The sequence below is a fragment of the Capricornis sumatraensis genome, chromosome 10, assembly GCF_032405125.1.
Source record: "Capricornis sumatraensis isolate serow.1 chromosome 10, serow.2, whole genome shotgun sequence".
NCBI classification, from domain to species: domain Eukaryota; kingdom Metazoa; phylum Chordata; class Mammalia; order Artiodactyla; family Bovidae; genus Capricornis; species Capricornis sumatraensis.
Window position 1 is genome coordinate 95,604,427 of NC_091078.1, and position 16,559 is coordinate 95,620,985.

The following is a 16,559-nucleotide window of genomic DNA, read 5'->3' on the forward strand; positions in this document are numbered from 1 at the left end:
TTGCTCTTCCTTCTTGCCCTTCAGGGTCCTCCCTCTCTTCCCACCCTGGAGACAAATTTCAAGCCCTGCATGAGTTTTATTGAGGGTTCTGTGGTTTTAGGTGGGGCAACCAAAAGGAAGCCTGCACTAAGTGGGTTCCCCAGGACCAGGAGCTGTGGAGACCGGGAGACTTCTGGGCACTCTTACTACCCAGTAGCTCCAGGATCGCTTCAGGTGTACTAGGCTAGCCTTACCTCTTAGAGGGTCAGCTTGCATAACCAGCTTGTGGCCCCAGCTGAGGGTAGCAGGAAGTACAGGTGCAAGGTGGCACTCATTTGGAGGCACAAACCCTTCAGCTCTCTCAGATTCACCCCAGGCCACCCTGGGACCCAAGCCAGTTCAGGCTTCACTACTCTGACCCTGCCCAGGTGACACTGGCCTCGTGCAGTAGAATAGGTGGGCCCCACTCTATTTTTTAAAAATATCATTTCCGTTCTATCGCATTGTAGGTGATACACAGTGCGCTTTTTTATTTCTGCAGCAACCTGATTTAGCCACACATACACTTTTACCTGTTCTTTCTCGGGTGCTTTACCCATGTGGGTTATTACAGTGTTGAGTAGAGTGCCTTGTGCTATCTCATATGTCCTTGCTTGTTAAATATATATATATTTATATGTGTGGGGTGTGTATTTATTTGACAGAAAACCACAATCTCAACGTCCTAATTTATTCTCCTCTCTAACTTTTACTTTTGGTAAATCTAAGTTCCTTTTTAGTATCTCATCTGTTTTATTTTTTAGTACCTCAGTTGTATCAGTGTTTAGATAGCACTTCTAAGTGTTATAAGCAATGTTTGACTTTGTCTATTTAGTGTGATCATGTCTTGCTGGGTCCAAGTGCCCAGAGATGGCATGATTTCATTCTGTTTACTGGCTGAGCACCAGCCCACGGAGTGCTTGTTGCAAGCCTTTTTTCCTCATTTATCTGTGGTTCGACATTTGCATGGTTTTGGTTGGTCTTCTATTTTGGGTTATGGCACAAGGACAGTTGGGTTTCATGTGTCTTTTCGAGGATGGTGTCCTCTGGGTATAGGCCCAGGACTGGGGTTCCCAGAGCTTGTGGGAGCATTGCACTTTGGTTTTACAGAACCTTTAGTTTTCCTGCAGAGTGGCTGTTTGCAGTGGCTGTTTGAACCAGTAGCGCTGTAGGAGTCTCTTCTCTTCTAGCGGTTTTTGTGTCACTTTAATTAGCATTTATTAATCATTAGAGATGCTGAGCATCTTTTCAGTTCATTTTTGTCTTTTAAAAAAGTGTAAAATTTAGCTCTTGCAATTGATTTCTTTAACTGCTCTGAAGTGCGGGTTTTAAAGTTCCTGTTACAAGAAGCGGCCACAAGGCAGGTAGCACCTTCTCCTGCCCCAGTCTGTTAAATCGGGCAAGCCCAACCTTCATGGCTTTTAGGGAAAGCTGTTTTCCTGGGTTGTCAGTTTGAGTGGGAAGTGCCCAAAGAAACAGCCAAGAGTCTGTGACTCATCACCGCTTCCCTCTTGCCCTTCAGGCTCCTGCTGTCTGCTTCTACCTGACAGACAAGCCCCAGGTTCTGCAAAAGTGCTGTGCTAAGGATGCTGTGGTGTGGAGGTGGGGTGACTCAAAGGAAGCAGTCTTTAATTGGGATCCCAAGCAACAGGAGCTGTGGTGCCCAGAAACTTTTCACAGCCCTTCCTGCCCAGCAGCTGCCTGACTAAGATTGCCTTAGCCGATCGAGGGCCAGCCTGCATCCCAAAGTTGTGGTCGCAGCCAGTTGGGACCAGGCACTACAGTTAAGTCAGGTCTTTCTGTCTCCCATCCTGTTCAGCTCCTTCAGCCCCACCCCCGTGCAGCCTTGGGATGAAGCCTCAGGCTCCAAGGGTGTGGCGTGAGAGCAGCTCGCAAAGGCCTGAGGAGAGTAGAGTGAGCAGTGCGTCCTTTCATTTGCAAGCTTTATTGCACTGTGTGTGAGATACAGCGTTGTGTTGGAGTTCTGTAGCCACTTGATTCTGCTGTACAGATTCCTGTAAGGATTCTTTTTCAGATCCTTAGCTCAGGTAGGTTATTACACGGCGCTGGAGGTGCTGTGTAGTGGTCGGAGTCCACTCTAAGGAAGTAGTCTGGAGATAGCCACCTCATAACTAGGAGACCTGCCAACAAGGTGAGAATTTAGAGGGTTCAAGCCTAGAAAGCAAGAAATAGACAAGAGAGAGAGGAAGAAACTAGGAGAATAGAGACAGTGAAAGGATGAGCGAGAAGAGAGAGGAAGAAAGGAATGGCAAGAGAGACATCGTGAGAGGAAGCCATCAGGAAGGGAGAACAAGAAAGAGAGGAAGCAAGAAAGGCAGAGAAAGAGAATAAAAGGAGAGAGAAAGGAAGCTAGAGAAGGAGAAAGCGAGGCAGAGAAACAGATTAGAGGAAGGAAGGAGGGGATCAAGAAAGGAAGGTATGCAGAAAGAGAGGGACATAGAGACAGAGGAATCAAGGCAGATACAGAGGAGAGAGAGGAAGGAAGAAAAGGGAATAAAGAACCAGAGGAGAAAAGGGGGAATGAGCATGGGAGAGGAAGAAAGGAAGCAAGCTAGAGAGAAAAGGAGAGTTAGAGACAAAGAAAGGAAAACAGAATGAGGGAAAGAGATGAGGGAAGACAGTGGAAGAGAAAGGAAGGAAGAAGATAGAAATGAGAAAGGAAGAAAGAGTTAAAGCAAAAGGAAGAGAGAGGAATGGAGGAAGCGCAGAAAGAGTGAGAGGAATCAAGAAAGGAAGGGAGAGAGAAGGAAGGAGTGAAAGAAAATCAGAAGAAAGGAAGGGGACGAGGGGAAGGAAGGTGGGAAGAAGGGTAGAAAAAAGTTAATGAAGAGAAAAGGAGAGAGAAAGGAGGAAAGAGAAATAGAGTAGTGGAAAGACAAGATGAGAGAGAAATAGAGGAAAAGAGGATAGAGAAAGGAAGATAGGGAAGGAGACAGGAAAAAAAAGCATGAGAGACACGGAGAGAAAGACTGAAAGAAGGAAGGAATCAAGGGAGAAAGAAAGATAAATAGGAAGAAATGAAGGAAGGGAGAGAGACCAGAGGTGAAGAACGAGAAGGTGAGAGAGAAGAAACAGGAGATGCGGGAGTGAGAGTGTGAGAGAGGAAGCAAGCAAGCTGGAGGCGGAAAGGGAGTTAGAAGGGCAGAGATCAACAAAGGAGAGAGAAGGAAAGAGGGAACGAGAGTTACAGTGAGAGAGGAAGAGGAGAGAGAGGCTATCCACAGTGTCAAATGGAGAGGAAGGCAGGATGAGAGACAGCCGTGGACCGAGAGAGGGGAAGGATGAGAGAGACAGCAAGAGAGCCACAGCCAGGAAGGAGGGGACGGGGTGGGGGGGGGGGGGGGCGGGGTAGGGAGAAAGGAGGGCAGTCAGAGAAAGTGCACGAGAGCAAAGGAGGAAAGAGCATCAGGAAGAGAGTAATAGGAACAAGGGACGGAAGAGCGAATGACTGAGGAAGGGGAGAGAAGAGGATAAAAAAGGATGAAGGAAGAGAGGCATCAAGGAAGGAAGGAAGGAAGGAGGCGAGAGAGAACAAAAGGAGGGAAAGAGTGGGAGGAAGGAAGTTAAAAGGGAGCGAGGCAGCAAGAGGAAGACAAAGAGAAGGGGAGAGAGGAGAGAGAGAGAAATACATGGAAAGAAAGGAGGAAAGAGAGAGGGCCAAAGGGAGAGCGAGAGAGAGAGAGAGAAGGAAAGAGAGAAATGACAGAAGGAAGGGATCAAGGGAGAAAGATAAAGAGGGGAGGAGAGAGAGTCAGAAGGACAGAAGGGAGGGAGAAAAAGAGATGGGGAGTGAGGAGGAAAAGGAGAGAAAAGGGAGAAAGAGAATGGAAGAGAGGGAAATTGAAGGAAAGAGAGAAAGACAGGGAAACAGAACTAGAGTGAAACAAAAAGAGAAAGAGAATCAGGAAGGAAGCGAGAGAGAGAGAATAGCTGAGAAAAAGGAAGGAAGATAGGAAGAGACCGAGAAAATTCCTAGGAATGAGAGAAAGAGGGTCATAGGAAGAATGAAAGAAATACAGGGGAAGGAGGAAGGGAGGAAGAAGGAAGACAGCAAGAGAGAGAAGGGCAGAAAGAAAGGGTGAGAGAAAAAGAAAGCAAGAGAGAGGAAGGAAGGAATCAGGGAACGCAGGAATAGAGAGAAAGGAAGAAAGGAAGTTAGAGACAAATGAGATCGGGACGAAGGAGGAAAGAGACGGAGAGGGGAAGGAATAGTGGAAAAGAAAGAGTGAGAGAGAAATGGAGAGAGAGAAGGAAAGAAAGAAATGGGGAAGGAACAGACAAAAAAACAGGCAGCAAGGAAGGGAGGGAGAAAAAGAACAGGAAAGAGAAATGAAAGAAAAGGCATCAAAGAAGGAAGGAATCGAGAAAGGAAGACAGAGTCAGAGGAGGTGAGACAGGAGAGAGAGGAGAGACAGAATCAGAGATAGAAGGGGGGAGGGAGGAGGGGAGAAAGAGTTAGGGAAAGGGAAAGAAACGAAAGCGAAGGGTAGCGAGAAAGGAGGGGAGAGCAAACGTGAGAAAGGCAGGGGTAGGAAGGAAGGAGAAAGAATCAGAGAGGGAGAGAGACAGGGAGGAAGCAAACTAGAGAGAGAGACAACGCGAGTGAGACAAAGAAGGGTGGAAATCAAGAGAAGAGTGTGAAAGAGAATCGAGAGATGGCGGGGAGAAGGGAGACAGGAAGGAAGTGAGAGAGAAGAGGAGGGAAAGAAGAGAGAGTGAGGGGAAGAGAAGTCGAGAAAGACTGAAAGGCAGAGCAAAGAAAGAATGAGCAGAAGAGAAAGAGGAGAGGGAGGAAGACGTTAAGGGAGAGCAACAGAGAGAGAGAGGACAGAAAGAGTAAGAGAGGAGGAGACACAGAGAAAGGAAGGGAGACGAGGGAAGGAAAGAACAGGGGGAAATGAAACCAGAGAAGGGAGGAGAGCAGGAGTAGAGAGAAAGCAGTAACAGAAGCGAGAGAAAGGAAAAGTGAGAGAAAGCAAAAGAAACTCAGAGAAAGGAAAGAGAAAGAGCTGAAGAGCGGAAAGGACAGGAACGGAGGAGGAGAGAGAAATGGAGAGAGAGCGGAGAGAGTGAGGGAAGGAAGAGCAACAATGGAAGGCAGAGAGAGAGAGAAGGAAGGGAGAGAGACGAGAGAGAGTGAGAAAGGAGGTCAGGAAGAGTAAGACACACAGGGACTGGAAGGAGGAGGGAGGAAGCAAGGGAGAGAGAGAGAGAATGGGGAAGGAAACAGAAACAGGGAGACACAGAGAAACCGACGGAGAGGAAGGAAGGGAGGAGAAAGAGGGAGAGACGAGGAGAAACAGAAAAAGAGGGAGGAACGTAGAGAGGAAGAAAGATAAAGACTGAAACTGAAAGAGAGAGAAGGGCTGAGGCGGAGGAAAGAGAGACAGAAAGGACTTAGAGAGTGAGACAGGAGAGGAGGGAGAGAGCAAGGCAGAGAAGAGACAGACGGAGAGAAACCGAAAGGGAGCGCGCGCGAGAGACGAAGGCAGAAACTGCCAGGAAGAGATGAGGAAGGAAGGCAGGCAAAAAGCGAGAGACAGAAAATACAGAGGATGAAAGGAAGGAAGGCAGGCAAAAAGCGAGAGGGGGGAGGGAGAGAGGACGGAAAGGGGGGGTGAAAGAAAAAGGAGGAAAGAGAAACAGGAAGGAAGGTAGAGGAAGAAGAAAGAGTAAGGGAGAAAGGAAGCTAGAGACAGAGGAAGATACGAAGGAGGAAAGAGCCAAAGAGAGAGAAAGAGGGACGAAGGGAGAGAGAAGGAAAGAAATAGGGGGAGGAAGGAAGATAGAGACAAAAAGAGAAACCATGAGGGAGAGAGAGAGAAAGAAATAGAGGGGAAGAGAGAGAGAAGATAGAAAAAACAGGAGAGAAAGAGACAAAGGATGATAGAAAGGTGGAAGGAGAGAGGAGGGGAGAGAGAGCAGGGAAGGGGAGAGAGAGCAGGGAAGGGAGAAATGGAAGGAGAAAGCATTAGAGAAAGAGTGAAAGAAACAGAACCACAAAGAGGAAGAGAGGAAGGAAGGCAGAGGGGCAAAAGGGGAAAGAGGAAGAGAGGGGAATGATGAAATCAAAGAAGGAGGGAATCGAGTGAGAGGAGGGGAGATAAACAGGGAAAGAGATGCAGTGAGAGAGAAGAAGGAAGAGACGGAATCAGACGGGGAAAGGGAAGGAAAGAAGGAATCAAGAAAGGGAGGGAAGGAGAAAAAGAGACAGAAGGAAATAGAAGAAAACGATACAGAGAGAAAAACAGAGGCAGATGGTAAAGGGAAAGAAGGGGAGAGAATTAGAGAGAGGAGGAGGGAAAGAAAGTGATACAGAAATGGAGAGAGCGGAGGGACGGAGGGGGAGAGAGAGAGACACGGCGGGAAGGAAGAATCAGAAAAGGGGGAGTGAGAGAAATACAGAGAGAAAGGGAGAGGGGAAGAAAGGAAGCAGAGAAGGAAGAGAAAGAGACGAAGGACAGAAGAGAGGGGGAGCGTGAGAAAGAGTAAGAGATGGAGAAAGAAAGGGAGAGATGCAGAGGGGAAGGAAGGAAGAGGGAGAGAGTTAAAGCAAAGGAGCGTGAGAGAAGAAGGGCGAAAGAGCAGAAGAAAACCAGAGGAAGGAGGAGGTTCTAGAGTTACAGAGCGTAAGAGAAAAAAGAAAGAGTGAGAGACGGGGGTAGGAAGGAGGAAAGAGAGAGGAATGGAAAGAGAGAGAAGAAAGAAAGGAACAGTGGAGGGGAGAGAGAACGAGAGATGAAGACACAGAGAGAAAGAGGGAAGGAAGGGGAAGGGATGAAAACAGAGGCAAAGGAAGACAGGGAAGGAGGGAGTCAGAGAGACACAGGAAGGAAGGGAGATGACAGAAAGAGAGACACAGACAAGAAGGAGGGAACCAAGAGAGAAAGAAGGAAGAGAGAGAAAATGAGAGACGGAGAAAGAGAAGAGACACAGAAACAAGGAAAGAAAGGAAGGGCGGGAGAGAAAGAAACGGGGGAGGGAGGGAGAAGGGAGGATCCAAGGAAAGTAGGAAGGAAGAACGAAAGATGAAATACAGGGGAAGGAAGGGAGACAGATAACGAGAGAGGGGAAAAGGAGGAAGAGAAAGGAGAGAGATTGAGAGGGAGAAAAAGAAACAGGAAATAGAGGAAGGAGAAGAGAGGAAGAAGAGTGAAAAGGAGATAGTGGGAAAGAGAAAAAAGAGAACGGAACAAAGCGGAGTGAAGGGGCAGAAGAGAGAGGAGGGAAGAAAGAAAGGGGAGGGAAGACAGACAAAAAGAACGGAGGAAGCAAGGGAGAGAGACAGAGAAAAGGGAAAGAGCCGAAGGACAACGGAAAGGCAGAGAGAGGAAGGAAGGAAGAGCAGGAAAGAAAGAAACGGAAACAAGCATTAGAGAAAGAGGGAAAGAAATAGAGAAGCAGAGAGGGAGAGGGGCAGGGAAGGAGGAGATGCAGAGAAGGAAGTGAAGAATCAGCGACAGATGAAGGAGGCGAGTGAAGGACAGACCGGGTAGAGGGAAAGAGAAGGGAGGGAAGCAAGAGAGAAAGCAGGGACAGCAAAGAGGGGAAGGGAGAGCAGAAGAGAAAGAGGAATAAAAGAGAGGAAGGGAGAAGACAGGGAGGACGGCAACAGGAAGGAAGAGGAATCAGAGGGGGAAGGGAAGGAATCAAGGAAGGGAGAACGGGAGACCAGGAAGAGAGAGAAGGAAGAGAGAGAGGAAGGGAGGAGGAAGGGAGAACGACAGATGAGAGAGAGGAGGAGAGAGAAGGGGGAAGCAGAGAGCCTGACCCGCGCTCCAGGCGCCACGGCATCTCGGTCCGGAGGCAAGGCCGTCCTGGGCGAGGAGGCTGCTCCGGGTGGCTGGTCCCCACGCACCTTTTCTTCCTTCTCCTTCCCCCGTTTCTCCTCCGTTCCCTCTCGCCTCCTCTATCCCCTGTTCTCTCTCTCCTTCCATTTTGGCTGAATTTTTATTTTGGTGTGTGTTTGATTTACTGTGATGATTTTTCAGGTGTGCAGCAACGTGACGCAGTTAGACATACACCGGTCGACCTGTGTGTGTGCAGCATCTGTGTATTCTGGCGCCCGTGCAGACTCTGAGCCAGTGCTGCGTAGGGGCTCCCTGTGCTTTGGAGATTGTTCCCTGCACTCCTGTGTATGTCAGTTTTATGGGCAGGTGGCGCTAGTGGTAAAGAACCGTCTGCCAGTGCAGGAGATACAAGGGTGGATCGGGAAGATCCCCTGGAGAGGGGCATGGCAACCCACTCCAGTATTCTTGCCTGGAGAATCCCATGGACAGAGGAGCCTGTGAGCTACAGTCCATGGGGTCACAAAGAGTCGGACACGCCTAAAGCGACTTAGCATATGCACAGATGTCAATCCTAACCTCCTGATTTATCCCAGATGCACCACTCAACAGCCATGCCAACCTCCCCTCTCTGCGGGCCCAGGCTCCTCTGAGGATGCCTGAAGACAGGCTGTCTCCACCCTAGCCCGTCCTGGGCCCTGGTCTGACTTCTGCAGTCCCATCCTCCACCACACACATCCCCGAACCCCGGAGGGCCGGGCCTGGCGACCAGCAGCTGTCTGGGTCTGCGGCGGCAGCTGTTGCCCTTACACGTGGGTGTCCAGCTCTGCTGCTGACCCGCACACCCTCTGCTCCCCTTTTCCAAGGGCTCCCGAAGCCAGGGGCTACTTGGCACTCTGTACGTCCCAGGATCCAGAGGAGCCTGTGTGTCCATCCAGTCTGGGCCGAAGGCCTGGCATGGCCCAGGGGAGCTCAGGAGAGCGTGTGCCTGAGGCCTGGGGCACCCACCCACACCCACTAGGAGCCGGATCTCGGCCCCCAGGCTGGTGGGTGAGCTGGCTGAGCCACATGAAGAGCCGAAACGAGTCACCCATGTACTTACTATCTGCATTGCTGGCCCCAGAGAGGTGCCTTTCACCTCTTTTGCAGACAGAGAAAGTGAGGTTTTGAAGACTAAGGCCCCTGACCTGGTTACCCCAGTCAAGCCATGCAGCAGGGATGTGGATCTTGGGTCTGTCAGACTCTGTAATCCAAGGCCCTGGCCTTTTGGGGCATCATCTGGGCCGGTGATCCAGCCCCCCCAGAATCTGCCTGGATGTGCCCCTCCAGGCCAAGGTGGGGTCTGGGCAGCCCCTTCTGCCTTGGCCCAGCTCACGTCTTCTCCTAAAAACACACTTGAGCCTCAGGAGGCCCTGCCCACCAAGCCTGCCAGGTCGTCCAAGGTGGGGCCTGGAGCCTGCCCACCACAGGCAGCCTTCCTGGCTCAGGGTCTCAGGCATCAGCCAGCCTTGAGGAGGGCAGCATCCTGTCCCACAAGGTCATGAGGCTGGCGAGGTAACCCCCGCCATCACGCCTCCACCAGGGCAGACCGAGCTCCCTCGTCCCACCCTCCCCAGGTGCCCGGAGCAGCACCCAGGCTGACTCAGGCTCCAGTGAGGACGAGGCAGCCAGCGAGGCCCGCAGCACTACCAGCGAGTGTGCCAGCCAGCTGAGCGCCGCCGCCGAGGAAGGCCTGGGTGAGAGAGGACGGGGTGCAGCGGGGATCCCATGGGGCGCCGGGGGTAGGGCCGGAAGGGGCATGACGAGCTGGCCTTGCAGGGGGGGAAGCCGTGGAAGAGCAGGGTCAGCAGGAGGACCTTGAGGAGAAGGTGAAGGAGTATGTGGACTGCCTCACAGACAAGAGGTACCCCAACCTCCAGCCAGCCCCGGCCCGTGCCCCTGCTCAGCCTGCGCTGGGTGCCAGGGCTGGCTGGCCCACAAAACCCCTTCTCTGTCCCCCAGTGCCAAGACCCGGCAGGGCGCTCTCGAGAGCCTGCGCCTGGCCCTCACAACCCGTCTGCTCCCCGACTTCTTGCTGGAGCGCCGCCTCACCCTGGCCGACGCCTTGGAAAAGTGCCTCAAGAAAGGTTGGGCCCTGAGGTGCAGGGGGACGGCCCTGAACCGGCTGGGTGCTGGTCCTCGCTGCCTGGACTGACCGCAGGCCTTCCCGCAGGCAAGGGAGAGGAGCAGGCCCTGGCCGCGGCCGTGCTGGGCCTGCTGTGCGTGCAGCTAGGCCCTGGCCCCAAGGGCGAGGAATTCTTCCGCAGCCTGCAGCCACTGCTTGTCTCTGTGCTCAGCGACAGCGCAGCCAGCCCTGCCGCCCGGCTCCACGTGAGTGTCCTCGGTCCGGGCCAGCCCTCCTTCACCTCATCCCCCTCTGCCTCCAGGCTCCCCCCCCTACTCTGAGGGTGAGCCCCGGCCGTGGCGGGGAGCCTGGGCCTGCCTCTGACCATGACCAGGCTTTACCCTCCTGCCAACAGTGCGCGTCTGCTCTCGGCTTGGGCTGCTACGTGGCTGCCGCGGACATTGAGGTGAGTGACCCAGAGGCCCCGGCGGGAGAGCCCCCCAGGCTCCGGCTCTGCCCCTGAGACCCTCCCCTGCCTCCTTGTGCGCCTGCCCCTCCCCCCAGGACCTGGTCTCCTGCCTTACCTGCTTGGAAGGTGTTTTCAGCCGGTCCTGCAGCAGGCGGGACTCCAGCCCAGTGGTCCCCGCCAGCCTGCAGGGCCTGCTCTGCGCTGCCCTGCAGGCCTGGGCGCTGCTCCTCACCATCTGCCCCAGCACGCACATCGGCCCCATCCTGGACAGGTAGGGGTGCTGCGCCCCCGCCCCGGGAGTGGGAGGGCCAGGGCGAAGAGGCCCCCCGACCCGCACACATGGCTCAGCCTGCCCCTTCCCCAGGCAGCTGCCCCGGCTGCCCCAGCTCTTGTCCAGTGAGAGTGTGAACCTGCGGATGGCTGCCGGCGAGACCATCGCCTTGCTCTTTGAGCTCGCCAGGGACCTTGAGGTGTGAGCGCCCGGGGTGTACTTGGGAGGGTGCCTGCTGACGCCTCCTGCCCGTCTGGGGCGGGGTGCAGGGGCTGCCCCAGAGAGCAAGGCAGCCTGAGGTCACTACAGAAGGGACGCGGCCCCCACAGACTCAGATGCCGGGTGCTCTGAGGGGCCCCCTGGGCTGGGGTGTCTGGCACAGGCACAGACCAAGGAAGAGGGATCAGGGGTCAGGCAGAGGAGAACACGGCTCCCTTGGGGAAAGGCAAGGTTGGGGCGACCCCACTGGGCTTCTGGCCAGCAGCGCTCAGGCCCGGCCCCCGTGTCCTCCCCGGCTCCGCTGCAGGAGGACTTTGCTTACGAGGACACTGAGGCCCTCTGCGGCGAGCTGCGCACTCTGGCCACCGACAGCAACAAGTACCGGGCCAAGGCCGACCGCCGGCGCCAGCGCTCCACCTTCCGGGCGGTGCTGCACTTCGTCGAGGTGCGTGCGCAGAGGGGCGCGGCCCCGCACGGGTGCAACCTCCCCGACCCCCGGGCACAGCCGCCGAGCCCAGTCCTGGCCCCTCTAACCTGCAGAGCGGCGAGTGTGAGGAGGAGACCATCCGCTTCGGCCTCGAGGTGCTCTACGTGGACAGCTGGGCTCGGCGCCGGGTTTACGCCGCCTTCAAGGATGCACTGGGTTCCGGGATGCACCACCACCTCCAGGTGGGCGGGCAGAGGGGGAGGGGGCACCCTCGGGGTGGTGCCATGTGGACCCGAGCTCATGGCCTTCTCGGCCCCCAGAACAACGAGCTGCTCCGGGACATCTTCGGCCTGGGTCCGGTGCTGGTGCTGGATGCCGCCGCCCTGAAGGCCTGCAAGATCTCCCGTTTCGAGAAGGTTCGCCCCCTTTCTCTCCCCCTCTACTGCTTTGGCCTGGCGAGCTCGCGGGGGCTGGGGGAGGGGCCGGGGCCACCACCTGACCCGCTCACGCGGCCCTCACTCTCCACCCCCCCAGCACCTGTACAACGCGGCGGCCTTCAGAGCCAGGACCAAGGCACGCAGCCGCGTGCGGGACAAGCGGGCGGACGTCCTGTGAGCAGGCAGTCCGCGTCCTCGCCTGTGTTTTTAACAGAAGACCGTGCAACACCTGGTCCCTGCCAGGACTTGTCGCTTTTATTTTTCTAATGACAAAACCAAAGAGATACGGGGCTGGGCTGGCTGGAGGTCACTTCGGACCCCCCGCACGCAGCCTCTTCCCTGTCTCAGGGCCACGGGGCAGGCAGAAGGCCGTGCCTTCCACAGGCCTTGTGCCCCTGGGATGAGTCACTTCCTGTGTGGGGGGGGGGGTGGGAGTGGGGGTTGTCTAGACAAATGCCACTGCACCAGAGTGGGGAGGTGATGCGACCTGGAGTGGATTCTTGTGCTGGTTTTTAAAGATGATTAGAGATAATTAAACAGAACGCAGAGCCTTCCGTGGCCCTGGCTGTTTCCTCTGCCCTCCCTCCCTCCCACCCACCCAGGTTTGGGCGCCGCTGGGCCTCCCCGTCTCCATCTGCTTGCCTGTGCCCTCCAAAAGTCTCCCCGCCATGGCCCTCCTCCCCACTCCTCGGAGCCCAGCCTGCCTTTTGGGAGCAGAGACTAGACCCCGTGTTGGGAGGCCTGGTTGGGTGACTGGCTCTTTTTAGGCTTCTGGCCCCACCATCTGGAGGAGGCCAGTGGGTGCTGCCAGGCACCAAGAGGAGCCAGGAGGCTGGTGTGGCTTCCTCTGACCTTGGGCCACACCAGGCAGAGCCTCGACCCCAGAAGGCCTGGCCTGGCCCGAGAAGGCAAGAGAGGCAGGCAGCTGTGGGGTCAGATCAGGTCTCAGGCCAAAACCGCAGCCAGGAAATCGTGAAGAGCAGCGGTGGGAGAGGAGAAAGCTGCCAACGGCCGCTTTATTCCCCGGCACATACCCCCAGGCCCCGGGTCCGAGCGGCATCTCAGCTGGGCGCTCGGGCCTCGCTGGAGTTGAGCCTCCGCAGCTGGCTGAGGCTGGCGAGCCGGAGTTTGAGCAGCACCTCCTCCTGGGTTCGCAGCGTGTGCGCCAGCACGCGGAGGGACTCGCTCTGCAGCACTGCGGCGCGAGCAGATTATCAGACCGCACGCCACCCCCCGCAACACCCTGCCCTCCCAGCCCCGCACTGCCGCGGTCTCCACCTCCCGCTGGCTCCCGGCGCCCTCCCTACCACTCAGGTAGACGGCCAGCACAGCCAGCGCCAGGCAGGTGAGCACCAGCAGCGCCAGCAGCAGCAGGAAGGCCCCGCGGCTGTGCACTGGGCCACAGTCGGCCTGGGCGCACAGTGAGGGCGGCAGGACGCCCAGCAGCTCGCCCCACGGCTGCCTCTCCTCGGCCAGGTAGGGGCACAGCGGACCTGCAGGGCAAACGGGGCATCAGGAGGGCAGGCAGGGGCGCCCGTGTTCCTCCCCGCTCCCTGCGCCCAGACCAGTGGTCCCACCCCCTTGCCCCCTCTCACCGCCGTTGTGTAGGTCGCTGATGGACTCCACTCGGTGGAGGCGCACCTCCTGCGCGTGGTTGGGAGCCAGTGGCAGCCGGCTTCTCATCAGTTCTGCGGTGTCTGCAGGGGCAGCGTGCGGCTGGTTGAGCCAGCGGGTCAGGGCCCCCCCCCCACCGCCCCCTTCCAGAGGGCGTCCGGCGGCAGCAGGGGTAGGAGGGGTCTTCGGACTCCTAATCACATAAAACCAACTCAAGAATGACCTGTGATTTGCAGCCAAGCCGACCCGAGAACCACGTGGGCCTGTTTTCAGCCACAGGAGCCTCAAGGGCAGTTGACTTAGCTTTGTTTCCTCCCAGGCAGCGCAGGGACTTCGAGGCATTCCTATGCCTGCTCATTGCAGAGCATTGGAGGAATAAACCCACAGCCCATGGCACTCACTGCTGCAGCCTCTGCGGTCAGCTTTCCCCACGCACCCTGTGCCTGGCACCTTGTTCCTGCCCCAACAGAAGCAGCCAGCGTGGTGCCCTTCCCTCGTGGCCTCTGCTCTGCCTCCTCCAACCTGTTCAGCCTGATGCTGCTCAATTCTGAGGACTCTCTTCTCACTCAGTATCACAAGGAGACCGCCTTTGTTATCCGACTGCTGCCCTTGCCTGTGAGGTCTCCCCTTCCAGGCTGCCTGAATTCAATAACTCCTAGAAAAGGATGCGTACAAGGGTTTCCCAATTTCCCTGTAGTTACTAAGGATGGATTCCCAGAAATAGAATTAGCTATCATCAGGTTGTCCCTGGGGATAGTTAGCCAGAGCCCCTAAAAGAGTATGACATCGCCACCATTAGGCATCTCCACTGAAAAAAAAAACTTTATATATGTAAGTATTCACATACATATTTGCTAAGTTAGGACATGGTGGTTCTTCCCCCCTCATTCTCTTTAAATTTTGGCCCCCTGAGATCTCCAGGACTTCCCTGGTGGCGCAGTGGATAAGAGTCCACCTGCCAGGGCAGGAGACATGGGTTCAATCCCTGGTCCAGGAAGACTTCACATGCTGCAGGGCAACTAAGCCACAAGTACCGAGCCCACGTCCTGCAAGTACTGAAGCCCAAGTGCCCAGAGCCTGTGCTCCTCGACAAGGGAAGTTGCTGCAATGAGAAGCCCACGCACTACAGAGTAGCCCCCGCTCACCGCGACTAGAGAAGTCGGCCAAAAAATAAATAAGTGAATATAAAAAACCTCTAGGAGCCTAGCTGGAAGCTAGATAACACATTTGGGAGCACACCTCCAGGTGGAGCCAGGGGTGATGGGACTCTCTGGGTCTCTGACTTTTAAAATACTACCTTGACTTTCACATCTGCTTCAAACTGGCCTTTGACATGCTCAGAATATGTAGAACAAAAACTGACGCTGTCTGGGTGGTGGTGGGTTGGGGTCATATTGAATGCCTTCTGTGCACTTGGCTGTGCTTTTTCCACACTAAAAGTTGAAGTTAGATTGTGACCATGAGATACACAGTAAATGTCATCCTTAAGACCTCAAAAGGAAGGGCACAGTCCCACACCCAGGGCCAGGCCCCTCCCATTCAGTGTAAAATGCTGAAAGTGTGGGTGGGGCGGGGGAGTTGACCAGCTGGTCCACGTGCTGGCCAGCATCATATGGGAAGCTGCCTGGGTCCCTATGCTCCCCTCTGAGCCTCCATACCTCCTGCCTGAAGTGGGACAATTAGGAGACTGGCCACCAAAGTCTATAACTAGAAGTCAGTCTGGCCAGGCCAAGGGACCCCAACCTTTAGCCAGTTGGGGCCACACGGGCCCACATGGAGGCCAGAAGCCAATCGCTTCCAGTTCCTGGGCCAGGTGCCCAAATGCTTCCCAAGACCACCGCCGCGCCCAATCCTGTGTCCTCCCTGAAGGCAGACCTTCCCTGACCAGCCTGCCCACCCACACCCACTTGGGCCTAGAAGTGACCCTAGCCCAGCTGGGGAGCTGCCCCTAATTCCTCCCGCTATCCTTCGCAGCGGGGACACATATGAGGTGAGGAGACGTTCCCGGCAGGGAAGGCCCTTCCTCCACGTGTAGGGGACACGGGGCCTGATGACAAGTCAGGAAGTGCGGTCAGTGGGCCCGGAGCCAGGTTTCTCCACGGTCCACAGGGTCACAGTACTGGGGCCTCCCCCATTCCCCGCCCAGCGATCATCGCCTACCTTCCTGGGTCTCCTCTGACATGGCAGGTGGGGGGCCGATGAGGGTGCCCAGCGCCAGAACCAGATAGAGGCAGCGGTGGCTCCGCTGAGAGCCTGGCGAAGGCCTGGCCACCTCCCAACCTCGGCTGAAAATAGATGTGAGCTCAGTACACGGGGCTATATTTAGAGGGGGCGTCTCCCAGCCATGGAAAGGAGCGGAGTGACCTACATGGCCAGGCTAGACTGCCCACCTGGTGATGGAGCCAGGCAAAGCACCCCTCCAGCAGGGCACGCCCCTGGGAGCCCTGCCATTCCCGTCTGCAGGGCCCTGGTGTCCGTCCAGACAGACCTCCTCAGCCTCAGCTCCAGCGACGTCCTTCCACATCTCCACCCTCCGCCTCTGAAGGCCTCTTCTCCTGGCAGATGTGGGACAAGCCCCCACCGCGGTGCGATCTGCTGGCATCACAGGGCTGATGGGCTACTGGAGCCCAGTGCCCTGAGGACTCCGAGAGGCCCCTAAGGGGACAGAGACACCCCCCAAATACAAGTATCCCTGCTGGTCGGTCGAAGGTCGTTACTTCATTTACAGGTACTAAGTTTACAGCTTTGGGTATAGGAGTGCCCCCTTTCACACCTCAGTTTTCTCATCTGTAAAACAAGAGTAATGATGGTTTCCACCTGGCACAGTGCACAGAAGAATGGAAAATACCACGTCCGAAGCACTCAGCCCAATGCAAAGTTTTGATCTTCCTCTCTCCACAAGGGCATCCAGATCACACAAGATCATGAGAGGATGCCCATCACCTCTGGCCCTTAAGGAGAGCGAGTGCTCCAGCTTGCAACCCTCCCTTGTGGACCCCTGTGCCCCTCCTTCCCAAGTAAGACAAAGCCAGGCAGTAGGCTCTACTTTCTAAACATCCCAACTCCCATCAGTCCGCTCTGTCACACTGCCCTCCTTGATACTCCTCAAACGAGCTTGTTCCCACGTCAGGACCTTGGCGCGAGCTGTTCCCCACTTGGAGTGCTGTTAGCTACCCTCATTGACTGGCTCCT

At 55.6% G+C, this 16,559-nt stretch overlaps 2 protein-coding genes across 3 annotated transcripts in view; one reads left to right on the forward strand and one right to left on the reverse strand.

Moving 5' to 3' along the window:
- IFRD2 (interferon related developmental regulator 2) overlaps window positions 1-12,147 on the forward strand; it is a 28,885-nt gene extending 16,738 nt beyond the window's left edge. Inside the window, exons 2-12 of one of the 2 annotated variants that reach the window (XM_068982090.1) lie at window positions 9,443-9,562; window positions 9,645-9,729; window positions 9,828-9,952; window positions 10,039-10,196; window positions 10,346-10,396; window positions 10,495-10,670; window positions 10,764-10,869; window positions 11,197-11,334; window positions 11,430-11,558; window positions 11,637-11,732; window positions 11,851-12,147. In XM_068982090.1, the coding sequence (XP_068838191.1) occupies window positions 9,443-9,562; window positions 9,645-9,729; window positions 9,828-9,952; window positions 10,039-10,196; window positions 10,346-10,396; window positions 10,495-10,670; window positions 10,764-10,869; window positions 11,197-11,334; window positions 11,430-11,558; window positions 11,637-11,732; window positions 11,851-11,931 (1,265 nt within the window). In that variant the 3' untranslated portion in view covers window positions 11,932-12,147. The remainder of the gene's footprint in view (window positions 1-9,442; window positions 9,563-9,644; window positions 9,730-9,827; window positions 9,953-10,038; window positions 10,197-10,345; window positions 10,397-10,494; window positions 10,671-10,763; window positions 10,870-11,196; window positions 11,335-11,429; window positions 11,559-11,636; window positions 11,733-11,850) is intronic. The other variant, XM_068982091.1, reaches the window with a different exon arrangement.
- A 667-nt stretch (window positions 12,148-12,814) lies between these two features.
- On the reverse strand, window positions 12,815-15,891 carry LSMEM2 (leucine rich single-pass membrane protein 2). The gene is made up of 5 exons (XM_068983121.1): window positions 15,758-15,891; window positions 15,528-15,652; window positions 13,349-13,450; window positions 13,061-13,246; window positions 12,815-12,948 (listed from the first exon to the last, which is right to left on the reverse strand). The coding sequence occupies exons 1-5, from the start codon at window positions 15,889-15,891 to the stop codon at window positions 12,815-12,817; spliced, it is 681 nt and encodes a 226-aa protein (XP_068839222.1).
- Between the last annotated feature and the right edge of the window lie 668 nt (window positions 15,892-16,559).